This window comes from Athalia rosae, chromosome 5 (assembly GCF_917208135.1).
Source record: "Athalia rosae chromosome 5, iyAthRosa1.1, whole genome shotgun sequence".
NCBI classification, from domain to species: Eukaryota; Metazoa; Arthropoda; class Insecta; order Hymenoptera; family Athaliidae; genus Athalia; species Athalia rosae.
In genome coordinates this window covers 16,597,568-16,613,339 of record NC_064030.1, presented here as the reverse complement: position 1 = coordinate 16,613,339, position 15,772 = coordinate 16,597,568, and the positions used below count along the sequence as shown (strand labels likewise).

The 15,772-nt window shown below is 40.0% G+C and overlaps 1 protein-coding gene and 1 long non-coding RNA gene across 4 annotated transcripts in view; one reads left to right on the top strand and one right to left on the bottom strand.

Annotated features, from left to right (window-relative positions):
• LOC125500876 overlaps positions 1-15,772 on the bottom strand; it is a 48,193-nt gene that overhangs the window by 18,234 nt on the left and 14,187 nt on the right. Inside the window, exon 3 of one of the 2 annotated variants that reach the window (XR_007278339.1) lies at positions 3,318-3,507. The exons of the other annotated variant lie outside the window; for it this stretch is intronic. This is a non-coding gene — a long non-coding RNA (uncharacterized LOC125500876). The remainder of the gene's footprint in view (positions 1-3,317; positions 3,508-15,772) is intronic. 2 annotated transcript variants of the gene reach the window in all.
• Positions 1-15,772, top strand: part of LOC105690976 (homeobox protein onecut) — a 36,208-nt gene that overhangs the window by 8,743 nt on the left and 11,693 nt on the right. For both annotated transcript variants that reach the window (XM_020855234.2, XM_020855235.3), the window contains exon 2: positions 1,130-1,237. In XM_020855234.2, the coding sequence (XP_020710893.2) occupies positions 1,130-1,237 (108 nt within the window). The remainder of the gene's footprint in view (positions 1-1,129; positions 1,238-15,772) is intronic.

Genomic DNA, 15,772 nt, shown 5'->3' with positions numbered 1-15,772 from the left:
TATGTATAAACCAAACGGATAGACAATCGCACCTCTGAATTATTGTATATATATCTAAAATGATGTACCAGCTATTTTTTATAAAAAAAATTACATAACATTTACTGCTCCATGATTATTCGTTATTTTACTTTTATACTTCATCAGCTTCTCGTTTCTCATTCTGACATTGATTAAATTTGCACGGGTTTTGATTGCAATTATATAAATAAATTATATAAATTCACCAATAAACATGTACCCATAATTTTTTTTTCAGGAAGATATTCAAGTCCACGATTCGTTTATTAATTTCCTACTTTTCCATTTCTTTGATGTGTGTAGATTTCTTTTCGATTTCTCCTCAGATGCAACGTAATTTTTTTAACTCTGCCGAGGTGTGTACGATGTATATCTCCGCAATTATTTTTGATTCTCACAAAAAAAAAACATCACAGTTTCAATCCTCCAGTTTTCAAAAATCCAAAAAAAGACAAGAGATCGATAAAATTTTAACTGACCCGCTACAATGTCGTCCTCGTTTTGGCGTTGACCAATTCTCAAGAATTTTTCCGGTTATCCTCTTTGGATAATTTTTTTGGTAGATGCCCAATACGCGACTAATGAATCCAGTAAATTAACTATAACCGTATAAATGTCCTACTTTTTTTCCTTTTCTGTGTCTCGAAAAATCTCTTCCCTCTGACGACACACTTTGACCGCGTGTGCTATGAGTTTTGCACGGTAGATTTAGAATTACGTGTATTTGGAAATTTGCATGCTCAAAAAAAAAACCAAAAGGAAATAGAAGGAAAGAGAAAAAGAAAACGTAGAGAAAGAAGTTTTCTAAAAAAAGAACCGGGTGAAAGTTTTTTTGGAGAAAAATTTCACCGCCAATGTTTTTTGATCCTCGAAACCGTTTAGTTGACGGTGTGTGAAATTTTTAGTCAAAAAAAAAAAGTGAAGAGAGAGAGAAAATGAGAGAGAAAATGGCGAGTGAATGCGAGGCGAGAGGATCTGAGGCGAATGTGTTCTTAATTGAAGTAGAAAAAAGAAGGAAGGAGAAATTTATCTTGATACTAATAATGAAAATAATAAAAAGTGAATAAAAGAAAAAACACAAGGTGTGTGTCTATCGGTTTGGTTTTAGCGCTAAGCAACTGCTCAGAGAGTGGCGGTGACCCGGACGGCATGCTGGACCCTCACCATCCTGGATCCGGGATCGAAACGCACCACCAACAGTTTCACAACTCGTATGGTAATATCACTATCAACATTCCTATTTTATTTATACTAAAAAATACTAAATGACAAAAAAAATACTATCAACTTTACTCACAATAAATATGTATGATCCTCACTCGCTAATTATCGAGAGGTGATTGGAGTCGCCGTTCGAAATCGCAACCCGGCTAATTCTATTGAAAAAAATTATTTAATCGAGTAAAACTTCACCAGATTCATTAGAAAATTGTTCCGAGGCTTTTTCGAAAAAATTTATCAACGACTTCCCGGATCACTTCACTTTTCAAAATTTTTGGAGAGAAACAAATTCCACCCCTACCGATCAGGGACTTTTTGCTCCTTCTGAACGGCTAGCGCATCTCCAATGGCCTCTCGATGCGCAGAAAAAGAGAAGAAAATCTAGTGACATCGAAATGAAAGAAAGAGGAAAGAAGGAAAAAATTATCCGGGCATTTAAATCAGACGTATGTATACTATTACAGTTTCACTAGATTTTTTTCTCCAGTGTATATATATGAAGAATTTCATTTCGATTCGACCGTTAATTTTTACTAGCTTTTCATTTCAATGCACGATCGTCCTTACTGTGGAAATCACTTTGGAAATAGATGTGAGAGAAAAAAAGAAGAAAAGACTTTGATAAATAAATATTTGTTACCACCGAAATTTGAAGAAAATTCATAAATAATTAACGAGTTGTCGATGAAGACGTAAAAAAGCAAGAGGAAATCCGAGAGGATGTGGATACTTTTTTTTTTTCACAGCGGGGACGGGTGCAGTGTGAAAAATTAAAAATCGGATCGGAAACGACGGGAGAAACGTTGAATGAAGAAAGAAAATAAAAAGTAAAAATTGTCGGTCGATATTTTTTTTTTTTTTTCCTTTTGAAATTCTCCACACATTCGCTATCATTGCCTAATTATGTATATATATAATCTGCACATTGACGAGCGTCGAATATTAATCATTCGTTCACATATAGTTTTCCCGTGTACGTATATAGATTTCGATTAGCTAAGAACGGAAAAAGAAAAAATGAGAGTAAAACACAAGAAGAAAAAATAATGTCTGCGTACGACAAAAATAGTTCGAACATTCTTCGACGCGTCACGCATATTTCGAAGGTTCCGAAATTAATTTCCAATCAGAGCAGGTACGGCAATGAGAAAGAAACTAGAAAATTAAAAAATCTAGATCCGTAGACAGCATTATCGTGAACCGTGTAGGTTGCATATTGTCGAATTGTCGAAAGACCCCAACGAAGAAGATGGCAAAAAAAAAAAAAGAAAGAAAGAAAGAAAGAAAGAAAAGCCAAACGAATCTTCGGGTCTCGTGTACAACGGAGTACATTTCCTGTACGTAAATATATATATATATATATATATATATATATAGTTATATATTTGCCGAAGTAAATCTTGGGAAAGTAATCTGGGCTACTTTGAAAGCTCATTCAAATCTAACGTTAAAAATTTCAATCTATCGTGTAGACAGGTAGGTAGTTAGGTGTATATATATATATACACATAGATTTACAAAAGTTTTCTCTTTCTACTTTTTGTGTGTACGTGTATATATATCTGTGTGTACAGATGTTGCAGCGGCAGCATATATATCGCGTTACTTTAGTTACCCCTTTTCAAGAGTCGACATTATCCGTGGAAAACATCATCCCCGTTGTACATACGTACCTACCTACCTACCTACCCACCTATCTATCTTTCCTTATGCTTTCCTTACTAGAATCTAGCCGCGATAGTTACGTATATACGTACACATATATTTATATATATGTTACGTAAGCTAGAAAAAGCTGCTGTTGCTGTAGCCAAGAGGCAACAACCAACAAGGCGAACATGGAACGAAGGAATTCTGCACAGAATCCATTTCTTCTGCTTTCTTTTTTTCACTCAGTTTTCTTCTCTTTTTTCCACCTTCTTCTTTACCTCTTCCTCTATTTTTTTTTCTTATTTTCTATTTTCATTTTTAATCTATTTTCTACCCATTTTTTCTTTTTTTTTTTCTTTCATTCGTTTCTTTTTTTTCGTACTTTTATTTATTTACTTTATTTTTTTATTTCGTTATTTTCTTACTTGCGTTCCCGCCCACCCCCTCTATTTCTTTTTCTTCTGCTTCTTCTTCTTCGTCGTTCTCTTCTTCTTTTTACCCGAAGCTCACCCCGCTTCATCCTCCGACGACCCGTCGAACGTCTTTCCAAGTCTCTCCTCATCCTCCTCGTCGTCCTTTTCCACCCCCTCGCGAGCTCTCCTCTCTGGTTTCTCCCTGGCGAATGGATATTGATTTGTATACAACCGAACTATACCATCCAAACTCAATATAGGTAGATATATAGATATTTCATGTATACATATATACACGTATACATGTGTACAGTATACACTCTACACCGTATACGTGTATATATACGATCCACCAAGGATCTGCCTAATTAAACGTCTACTTTATATGCGGAGAATTATTATCATCGTTATTATTATTATTATCACTTTTGAGGGGTTTTTCTTGTCCTCATATCGGTGAAAGGAGTGAAAATAGTTTTTAAAATATTTTCCAACCCCCATATGGTTTTACAGAAATCATCATTATCGTGAACGGATAAAATTGATTAACGATAAATTGTCGCGATCGATAATCGATAAGTTAGTTAACCAATTTTTTTTCCTACAAATTTTGAAGTTCGAATAATTCGTTGGGAAAAACTGTGACGACTCCACGTTGTGAATTGAAATGAATTCTCAAAATGTCTGGTATAATTTTGCTCGTGTCTTTTTTATTTCTTCCTAAGAATCTCGTAACAGACATTTTTTCAATCGAAAGATTGGCGAACTAAAATCTTTTTCTTTCCTTTTATTTCGAGATAGTTGATAGTTTTTTAATTTACCAACAGACAGCTCGCGAGACAAGAAAACTTTGAGGTATTGCAGTTACGTATAAAAAATCGAAACAAAAAACAAAAAAATCGGTAAACGTTCCAAACTAATTAATTAACTCTTTGATAATCAAATTAATTCGAACAAAGTTGATGTACAAGATATCGCGTACATTGTACACGTTGTACGTACACAGAGACTTTGATCTCAAGGATCAGAACAAGGATCATAAATGGCGGCGTTTTAATCCCAAAATTTACAGAAGGGTAAAAATTTGGTTCCAGGAGAACAAAGACCAAAATTTAAACGCGAACGGTCGACTCGGGCGCTCGGGACTTTCCGTACATTCGCCAATCGAAGAAAAGCAAAACGAGAATACTACGACTCCGAAAACTTCTGTACCAAAAAAAACGCGTGGGAAGTGCAAAGTATCCGTGACATACAAGGGGTCGTGTAAAACTGAATCAATTTCTCGATAACGAATCGTCGTCGTCGTCGTCGTCGTCCTATACAACACCCGCGACATTGGAATCTTCAAAATCGTCCGAATTCGAGGGAAGAGCGAAGAAGAAGAAAAAAAAAAGGCTACCAGCGAATCGTCGATGCGCGACGATCGTAGCATCGGTTTTCAGAGCTTTCAGATTTAGTTACCTATAAAACGGAACAGCTGAGAATAAAGAAAAAAAGAAAGAGGATGAGGGGGTCGAGTTTTGGTCGCATCTCAAATGGTGCAACGTTTTAAAATCTTTCCAAACTATCTAATGCCCTCGAGCCGTTGCCTTGTTTTTTAGCTAGGCACTTCCTCCTCCCCAACCAACGAACCACCGACCAACCCCCCCGCCCCCCTGGTTCCCGAGAGAAGGAATTAGGAGAAAAGTTTTCAAGTTTAGAGCCATCCACTTAGGTATACGAGGTTCAAGTAGCGGTCCGGTCCGAAAAAAAGAAGGAGAAACAAAACCCCCGAAAAAAAAAAAAAAAATCAATAATTGATTACCAGGGATACGCGATAAAAAGGACGTTTGTTCGATTCAAAGGGCGGTGTTCCCACACCCCCCCGACAAATTTGTACGTCCGCTTCGCTTTTCCTTTCCTTTTTTTCTTCTTTTTCGCGTCTCGATTTTTTTTCTTCCCTTTCTTATTTTTCTTCGGGAGTGCAACACTGCCCGTTGCACGCCGTTCGCTAACGATCCTCGTATTAGAAAAACGATTTTTGAGCGATTCGGAAAAACGCGGTACGCCGTGTCAGCGGCGGCACGTGAAAAGAGCCGAACTATCCGAAAGCTTTTGGCGTCGTGCAACTTTGCCCTACCAGTTTCTAAATTGCTTTGAAGAACCGAAGCCCTTCGGTAGCGCGATGCACTGCTAAGTGTTCCTCGTCAAGTATCGTCTGTACACGGAATTCTAACGCGGCTAGGACGAACAAGGAACGGGGGAATCGAACACGCCTGGACAAATTTTATTCTTTTTTTCTTTAGAAAAAAAAAACAAAAAAAAAGAAATTTTCGACCCTCTTTCGTCCGGTAAGGACTCATCGTTCGCTCGATGATGGAAAAATTTTAGGGAAACATTCAGATCGTTTTCGAACTAATTTTCGATGAGTTCGAAAAATGGGAGGCGTTTCGCCATTCCCTGGGAGTTTACGAAAAGAAAAATCGGAATACAAAAGACGAGTTCATCGTAATCATCGTCGTGTGGATGATTTTCGGCGTGCCTCCCATTTTTTCATTCCATTGGAATTTCGAAGGTCGACCACGCCGAAGATGGGAATTTGAATTCTTACTCGAAAATAACGAGGCGAGGGTGTATTTTTGTTCTCGCGCGCGCGTCGCGAAACGACCCGATCCGAGCTAACCTCCGAACCGAAGTTGAAACGGCGATACGTGACCCGAAGGTGGCGCGTTCGGTGATATCTCAACTGTATCTAGGAGGGAACGCGGCGTAACTCAGCCGCTGAAGCGTCTTTGATGACTCGCCGAATGTCGGTGTGCGAGCTCCTCTACATTCTAGAAAACGTACGGGGCGGGGGACCTGGGGGAAGATGGACGTCGTTTTGTCAAAAGTAGTACTCGCGGTTATATTGTTTTTCACCGGGTGTATCTAACGGTCGTTTGGACGAAGTCACTTCGCCTCGATTCGATTCGCTACGCTTCGGTATATGAACCCCGGCAATTTATTTTACCGAAATAAAGATCAAAAAGTACTTCCGAAGATTTTTCAAAAGAATTGGAGAAAATATTCACGCACTACTTTCTACCGGATATCGAGAACGAGCGAGTCGCGAAACGTTTCGAGAATAAAAAAGAAAAAAGCGAAAATTTTTCGAATCCGGTTGACGGAAGGCGTTCGAATTCGCGAGCCGCACGTTTATTGGTTAATACGACGTAAGGGAAAATCTGTTGCATGCGCGGGAAATTTTTGAAAGTATGAAAAATGGTCGGTTCCCATGCAAAATGTACGCTTGAATAACTGATAGAACTAATGGTCCGTTATAATTGATAAATCGTGTTGGGCTCGTTCGGGAGAGGAGGGTAAAAAAGAAAAATTATGAGAATAATAACAAAATTCGGAAATAAAAAAAAAAAAAAAAAACGAGAAAAAATGGAAAGTGTGTGAGAGAGAGAGAGAGAGAAAGAAAAAAGTTAACCCTCTTTTGACGATGTGATATCGGTGCTGCAGGTTTTGCAGACTTGAAAACCTATAGAAACGTGCTTTCTATACGTGTACACGGGGGGGGTTCGGGGAAAGTGATTTTTCTCCACCGTTTTTTTCTTTCTCCATCTTTGCCTTTTTTTTTTTTTTCTTCTGAAAAACATTTTCCCACCCGTTACGGATAATTACTCCGAATTCCGTGAGCTGGGTACAAAGTTTTTTCGCCCACAATGCGCGCGTCCGATTTCCGTTACCTTTATGCTTCGATTCTCTTTCCGCTCCTGATCCGAACGGACGGATCTTCGAAGTACGTCAGAGTCGGCGAGAGGAGAAAAGAGTTTGATGGATGGACCGCGAAATCGCGAGACACGGCGGAGACATTTTCGCGCTCACGCGAACGCGAGACGTTTCTAATGTTCACTTTACACAACGAACCCGTTGATTTTTTCCGCTCGATTAAACAACGCTCGAAGAACCGCGAGACGTCAACGAGATGGAGATTTTATTTATTCGGTATCACACGATGATCCGTCTAATGTGGCTAATGCACCGCAGTTCGAGGATAAAACTGCATCGCGTACAATCGACGAAAATTGTCTTCCGATGGCGCGGTCGGAGACCGACGATATCTCATTTTCTTCTTCGTCTTTTTTTTTTTTCTTTCAAATATTTCCTCCGCTCAAAAAGTCGAAGAAAGAAAAAAATCAACAGACCTTCGTACCTGCGGCGCGGAGAGAATCTCCATTTTTCGTTCTCGCCTCTTTTCCAAATTGCTCGTCGCGTTACGAATTCTGGATGTTTTTTTTTTCATTTTTCATTTTTCTTCCGATTCGTTTCAAAATTTCCCGGAGCTTCGGAAGCGCGGCAAAGCCTCTTACTCGTACTAAAGCGTAACTCTTCCTCTTCTCTTCGGCGGTTACTTTTATTATTATTTATTTTTGTTTTTTTTTTTCTCCCCGCTTTTTGAGTAACGTTTTTCTTTTATTTTTTTTTTTCCCTCTACTCTTCGGTGCTGAATATGTCCCAGGTTTATAACCCACCCTCCTCCGCGCCCATATATCGTGCGGCTCTTTCCTACCCCCGTGTTCCGTGCAGCCCACCCCCCCGGCCCCCCGCCCCCCGCCTGCCATACCATGCCACATATATTTTACTGTACTTTGTCTTTCACATACACGTGTATATATATATGTATACGGATAGTTATTCACATACGTATGTCCCACCCCCACCCCCCCCCCCCACCCCCCACACCGCCGCAAACCGACCGACCAACCAAACACTCCATTACAACCGGCACACCACCGTCTACCCTATATTTCCACCTTAAATATCGATCCTCACCGCGAAACAAACGACTTTTAAAACTGATACCAAAAGAACTCGAACCATCAATTTATTTCAATCGATTTCACGACGTACTTACTTACGTCGAAACCCCTATAAACTGCACATAGGTATGCGCTCAAACGGGATCCCCTAGATCCGGATTTTCTTACAGTCTTTTTGATTCTTATTTTTTGTCGTTTGTTGTTTGATTTTCGTTTCGATCGCGCGAATTTCGATCTCATTTTCGTCCCTTTTTCGCGATTAAATAGGAATCTGACGTATCTACGGTCGATAAAACAGTCGATCCTGTTTTTCGAATTCTTCTCTTATTTTCGCGAAGAAATTCGAGAAATCGAAAAGAAATGACCAAAGAGACGATGTTTTTCTTCGGTAGGTATGTCGTTAGAAGAATTTCGGTGAGCAACGTTTCTCGGTGACCATATTATCATTATTGTTGTTGTTGTTATTATTTAATGTCGTTGTCGTCAAGGAGTCCGTTGTCTATAACATCAAAAGTAGTTGTTGGTAGCGGTAGACCCGTTTATCGATTTTCACTCATATTATAGCTTGCGGTATAGTGAGGGCCAGTGCCAGGCTCTCATCATGTCATGTGGCAATATTCTCTGCTCTTCTTCTTCTTCTTCTTCTTCTTCTTCTTCTTCTTCTTTTTTTTTACTTTCTCAACTCACGCGGAATCGATGTGAGAAAAACGCGTTCGAATTACGCAAGGGCGAACGTAAAAATGAAAAAAGCAAAATACGTCAAAAACTTCGAATCAAATTAAAAAACTTATCGAAAACTGAACGCGATATCCTCGAACGACGAAGGGAAAGGAGGGGGTGGGTGTTTCTCGATACGCGCAACGATTTTTGACGATCGTTAAAAAAAGAAAGAGAAAAAACGACGAAGGGAGGAGAAAAATTGATGAAAAATTAAATACGAAGGACGCAGCGATTTCCCTTTCGCCGAACATATTGCGGATGTGCTTGGTCCTTTCGTTGGTCGAGAAGAATCGCAAAAAGGATGTAAAGTGAGAAATTGAAATACGGGCGATTCAATATCCGAGACGTTTTTCTCGGCTTTTTTCTCCCTCGCTTCGTTTAATCGTGTATAACGATGTGTCGTTTTTTTTTGTTTTTTTTTTTTTTACGACTAAAATTTATTCAGAATCCGCACACCGATCTCCGCGTATAATACGCATCGACTGCAACCCGCCCAGGAAATTAGAATACATTTTACGCCCGATGAATGGCAAACTTTATAATCGCGTGTAGGTGAAAAAGAAGAAGATGTAAAAAAAAGTAAATAAAATAAAATGAAAGAGAGGGAGAGAAAAAAATAAATAAAAATCGAATCGGAAATCGCTCGACGTAAGAAAATCTATTCACCAAGCCGATATGTATTTCTGTGCGAATATAAATATCATCGAGAGCTTCTAAAGAATAAAATAAGATGAAATAAAAATCCATCGGACTCGTGAAAAATTTATAACACGATGCGAGCTGGAACCGAAGGTATAATAGTTTAACAAAAAGAAAACCAAGAAAACGGTCGACTCTCAATTACCGTGGAAGAAGAACGAGCAAAAAACTGAACAAAAAAAAGCAGAAGAAACCTTGACTTTTTTCCGCAAGTTTGAAATTTGACGGTGGCGGAGGGGCGGAAGGAGGGAGAGGGTGGGACTATCTTCAATCGAACGTCGATCGGTAGATAAAACATAAATGGCGTGTATAATAAATTTTATAGTTACAATGAAAATGGATCGACGATATACGCGAGAGAGCGAGAAAACGGAAAAGAAACAAACAAAAAAAAAAAAAATGAGGAGTAAAAATTGAGGAAAAAAAAAAAAAATGAAAAAAATGGCTAAATAAAAATGAGAAATAAAAAAAAAAAAGGGTTGGTTCATTGGTTCAGTTGGTAGCCAGTACATGGCAGATTAAAGAGAAATACAGGTTCATATTGATTTTTGTCCTCAGTTCGCCAGCTAGTGGTGGTTGGAGTGGTGTGGGTGGTCGCTAAAGGTAGGGTAGAAAGGGGTGGTTTCCACCCCATCACTAACGTCTATCTATCTGTCTATCTACCTATCTTTCTCCCTACCCCCCCATATTCTCCCCTTTTTTCCTCCCCTCAGTCCCCACCGACCCCCTCCTCGACCCACCACCTCTCCCCGCCCGCCCCCTTCTTCTCTTTATACCTACTTCGTGTTTCTCGCTGTAAAGTGCAAGAGGCAAGAGAGAGTGTCCCTGTACGTATGTAGTACATACGATGTAGGTACATAACATATATACATATCTATATATGTATACATACATACATACAGCAACATGTGTACATATATTGGTTCCGAATAAAATATAGTTATACGTACGACACGAGAGGTGTCTATGATTAGACATTCGAGAACAAAAATGGAGAGAAAATTTTCTAAAAAAAACCTTTCTCAATTTTCTTGTTTTTTTTTTATAAAGCGCATTGCTTTAACCCTGGATTATATGGGTACATAGAATGTATACATACGTGAATATTCGATCCGAGAGCGAGAGAAGAAAAAATATAGAAAGAAAATAAAAAGAAGTCACGCAGCAAAATCCGTTGATTAGTTCATTTTTATAACTCAATATCTGTGTCGATGGGTTTTCTGCAGCATCATCATCACGTACCGTATATATGTACACGTGTGTGTGTGTATATATATATATACACATACATACGTGTATAGATACGAACACGTACACTTATCAAGTGCATCGACCACCTGCAGCTCCGGAGCACTTGTGGATTTGTTTTATCTGTTTTTTTTTTTTGTCGACTCCATTTTAATTGAAACAAAGATTTTTCGACTCGATCCCCCCCCCCCCCCCCCCCCCCGTCCCCTGGTGCAACCGATTCGCTCTAGGGAAAACTCGACCTCGAGAAATATGAAAAAATCGAAAAATCAAACTCGATCCCGTCGTTACAACGCCGTGCGGAAAAAATAACCGAAAAACGAATCAACGAAAACTTTAAGAAAAAAAAAAAAAAAGTCAGAAAATAAATATCGCTAAACAGAAATCTAAAAATAGCGTACCGCGTCGGTGCACGGTCTGCGAGAAAATATCGTTAACCATAATTCGTGAAAAATTTTCACATTGTATCGTAAAATGTGGTTTCGTATATATACGTATACGGAAAATAAAATAAAATACGAATGAAAAAAAAAAAAAAACCTAGCGAAGACTGGTAGGAAAATAACACTGTATGAAAAAAAAAAATCAAGCGATACGAAAACGAAATGAAAAAGATATGTAAAAAAAATAAAAAAAAGGAAACGGAAAAAAAAGGAGAAAAGAAAAAAATTAGCAGCGCGCGCGGTGAACGCCGAGGGAGAGAAATCAAGCTCGATTTGAAGAGTTGAGGGGGGGAGTTGGGATGAAAAACCACAGCAACGTAACTGAAACGATGAGGCCGTAGAGATGTATATATACATACAATACGTGTATATGTATAATATCTATATATATATATATAGATATATATGTGGATATGTATACGTACCCTGGACGTATACGTATATCGCGACGCTGGGTACCGTTACCGCCGCGTACGTACCGCGGCCAGGAGGAGGATGTACCGAACTGATGGAATGCCAGAACTTTTTTGTAATTAAATTTTTCCTGATAGCAGAAGCCAACTTCACACAACCGAACCCACCCCTACCGCACGTTTTGCAGGCAGGCGGGACTCGGAGCTCCGCGTAGCCAGAAACGAAACCACCTGGCGGACCTTTGCCACGGCGCGGCGGTATGAAATTAATACGAAACAAAAATTCCGAATTATAATTAATAACCAACAGAAAAAAAAAATAAAAAAATATAAAAAATTGGGACGGAACAAAAAATATGAAGAAAACGACAACGAGATGGGATAGAAAAAAATTTCACGTTACGTATGTCGTTCGGCGAACACGCGCGGAATAGGAAAGAAATCGGAACTTTGTTACACATGGAAAATGAAGAGAAGGAGGAAAATTATTCGTACGGGGTGATGAAAGACATCGAAGAAACGACGAGCTCGAAGAACATCCGTTTCTGGAGGTTTGCGAGAATCGAATTGAATGACCGAGGAGAGAAAAAAAACTCGGCAAAAAAAAAAAAATGGAGGGATGACGAAAAAACGTTGCCAAAAAAAAAAAAAAAGCGAATGAAATCAGAAAAAAGGAAACGAAATATTCGTTCGAACGAAGTTAATAAAGATCGAAAAACTCACCGCCGAGGTCTGTTAAAGGCAGACGTTACACGCGTATAGTATGTACACGTAAAAATTATACGGGGTATATCCTGTTTCCGATTTTCCGAAAAAGAAAGAAAATAAAATGAAAAAGAAAAAAAAAAAAAAAAAATACACCTCAGAACGTTACCAACACCCGCGAGTTTATCTCCTTCCCCCCGGTTCATACCCCGCGATGTTATTTTTTTCATCTCTTTATTCAATTTTTATTTTTGTTTTTTTTTTCTTCTTTCTATACCATCCTTTCCCGCGCGTTAGCGTAGCGCGGCGGCCCTTGGTTTTCGATAAATGAAAAATGTGTAATTTTTTATTAATTCCGCTCTTTATTAATTCTCGCGCACAATGGTTGCGTATAGGTATATACATACGTACACCCTATATATTACACGCCGTATTTATATAACATACATACGGCAGAGATATATGCGCGTGGATGGGGAGCGAGCGAGCGAACGGACGATGGGTTCGGTCGTTGGTTTGGGGTATTATATATAAAGGGAGGAGAAAAAATCGAGGAGTACGGGGATGGGGAAAAAAATGAAGTAAAGAAATAATAAAAAAGTAATAATAAAAAGAAGAAAAAAAAAAAAGAAACGGCGAACAAAAAAAAAAAAAAAAAAAAAAAAAAAGGGACTCTGCAAAACGTAGTCGCCGCTGCACCGCCGCTGCAGCACTGCCATACCAGTTCGCCTTTTTCTACCCACTTTACCTATACACCGCGGTCTCCATGTGCACATATTATACATATATATATATATATATATATACCTATACGAAGAGGTATGTACGTGTATATATATATATATTTTTTTTTTTTTCATTTTTTCTTCTCACACACAAGCGCATGAAACCACGTATACGTATATATACGTACGACGCATGGGGTACGACCCGAAGATATTTCACAGTCAGACACACGAACGTGTAGTCGAGTCTCTGTTACGGTTTCACACACCCTTTATAACGTACACGTTGATTACATACGCTCACACACAGGTATATGCGCATGTACATACGTGTGTGCGCGCGTGTGTATATATATATATGCAGCAGATATATCGACGCTTATTTTTAATATTGATGCACGGCGTCCGTACGATGCTGTAGAAAACGACGGAGAGGAAAAGTGCGCTCGGGGTGTAGGGGGGCGAGAAGAAGAAAAACCGGGGGGACGGGGGGGTGGTGGCGCAGGTGGAAGAAAGAGGATGTGGTCGGTGTACTTTTGCGGCGGAAAAATTTTAGGCCGACTCGGATCAGCGACCGGATGCATAAATATACGTAAGTCGCATAATTTCGGTCCTCGAAGGGGAGAGAGAAAGAAAAAAAAACAATGCAGCATTCTCGAATTCCTTGATGGAAAGATCAAAAAATTCTTCAAACTATTTTTCCATTCGATCCTCGTTCTCCCTCGCAAACGCAGTTTTGTACTCGTGTACATTTTCTCCTCCTCCTCCTCCTCCCCCTCCCCTGGGCATCGCGATTTTTGACGACGGCACGTGTTCGTAACGGGCGCGCGGTCATCGTTTCGAACGAACGAATATCACGGGGCTTATTTATTTCTCCGTTCAAAATGTATCCGAGTCGTTAAGACTCGATGTTTATCGCGAGAGGCGACGTGGATTTCCGTGGAGACAGAGGAGAGTGAGAAGGTCAAACATGTTTATCGAGGTTCGTTGTTTTTACTCTTCATACTCACGCGTGAAAAGTTGTAGATTCCCTCGGAGAACCCGCGGCGGATCTTCGCGCTGCGACGATCGGATTTTGCATCGACGATTTTTTTTTTTTGTTTTGTTTAAACAAAAAAAATGAGAAGAAAGAAAAAAAAATATGACGCACGAGTGATCCACCGCGGCGACGGAAGTGTAGCTGGAACCGATAGACCAGGGTGAGAGAAGAATACAAGGAGGCGGCGAACTATCGGTTGTTATTTATCGTAGCGCAAAACTCGACTTGGGAACTACTAGCGCAGATTATAGTTTACCCGCCATTCCCGGGATAACCCACTCGAGTGTGAATCCAACAACTTACTGATATCAAGTATCGTAAGGATGTACGAACAGACCGGGTTAGTTCGAATTCCGTACTCCAGATCCATCCCCCACTACCAAGTATCTGATGGTTTTCCACGTCTCTGCGATATCCGCGCTCGCCAGTCTCACCGATATCTCGTTTCCTTTATGCACCCATTTCACCGACAACGAAACGAAATTCTTTTGAAAATTTTTAGTCTCCGCGTTTTGCTCGGAAATTTCGTCGGATCCGGCGATTCTATTTTTTTTTCCCCTCGACGACCGCCGTTTCCACTTGTTATGCGGGGATCGATCGACGGTTCGTTCCGAACGAAGGAGATTCTGCATTTTTTTTGCTTCCTCCCGCGGTTCCTTATTTTTTAAAAATTTCCTTTTTTTATTTTTTCTCCCCGTTTCTTGTTTGCTTATTCATTTTTTATTCGATGCATATTAATCATCTCGTCACTTGTAAAAGAGATGCCGCCGTTTCGGGGATAATTCATCAAAATATCGAAGGTTTTTCCAAATATGCTACGCGCAGCACAACCACCTTGGGGGGAAAAATAAAACGAAGAAAAAAAGCAAAACTGAAATTTTGCGCTCCTCCGACGTCCTCCGCCAAGTTTTTAAAAACCCCTCGCGGTTAACTGACCTAGAAACACGTCAGATCGACGCGCGAGAGCGCGAATTTTCTTTGCGAGAAAATCACTTCTTTCCCTTCCTACGGAATTCGAATCGCCGACTTCGAAAAGTCACTTCGGGACGCGATAAAACTTGGGAGAAAAAATGAACGCGTTTTTTTCCAGCGTTTCGTTCCTCACCCGAAATTTTCTTTCGTTTCATTCGAGTCCCGGTTTTTTTTTCGGTACCCGCGAAGCGGACGCGGGGGGGGGGGGGGGGGGGGTGGGGTACGTAGGTGAAAATATTTATCGCGAACGAATTCCAATAAGTTCTAATGAGCAAACTTTTGTTGAACGTGTAACGATGTACGCGTGGATAGGCGAAAGATCGGAGTGATTGAAAAAAAGGTCGAACCTCGAACGATGATGAGGATGGTCAGTGTAGCATCTAGGCGCTCCGTAGCGATATTATACTGATAAATAGTGCGGAGCGAGAGGAGGCCGAGTTTAAAATTAAAAGTCTACGCGGTCGAAAAGTGAGCGTCGGGAAGAGGGCGCGGAAAAAATTGAAGTGCTTCGAACACGGCGAGGTACGCGGAGGGTCCGTTCGGGGGGGGAAGCCGATACCTCGAATTCATCGTGCGGGTCGTTCGCGGCAGACTTTTCCCTACCCCTTCCCGCTGCCGCCGTAGAAAGAAAAAAAAAAAGGAAAGAAAGAAAAACCGAAAGAATGAACAAAAAAAACGATAATTACGAGATTGATGGGGGTGAAAAAAAAGTTTCT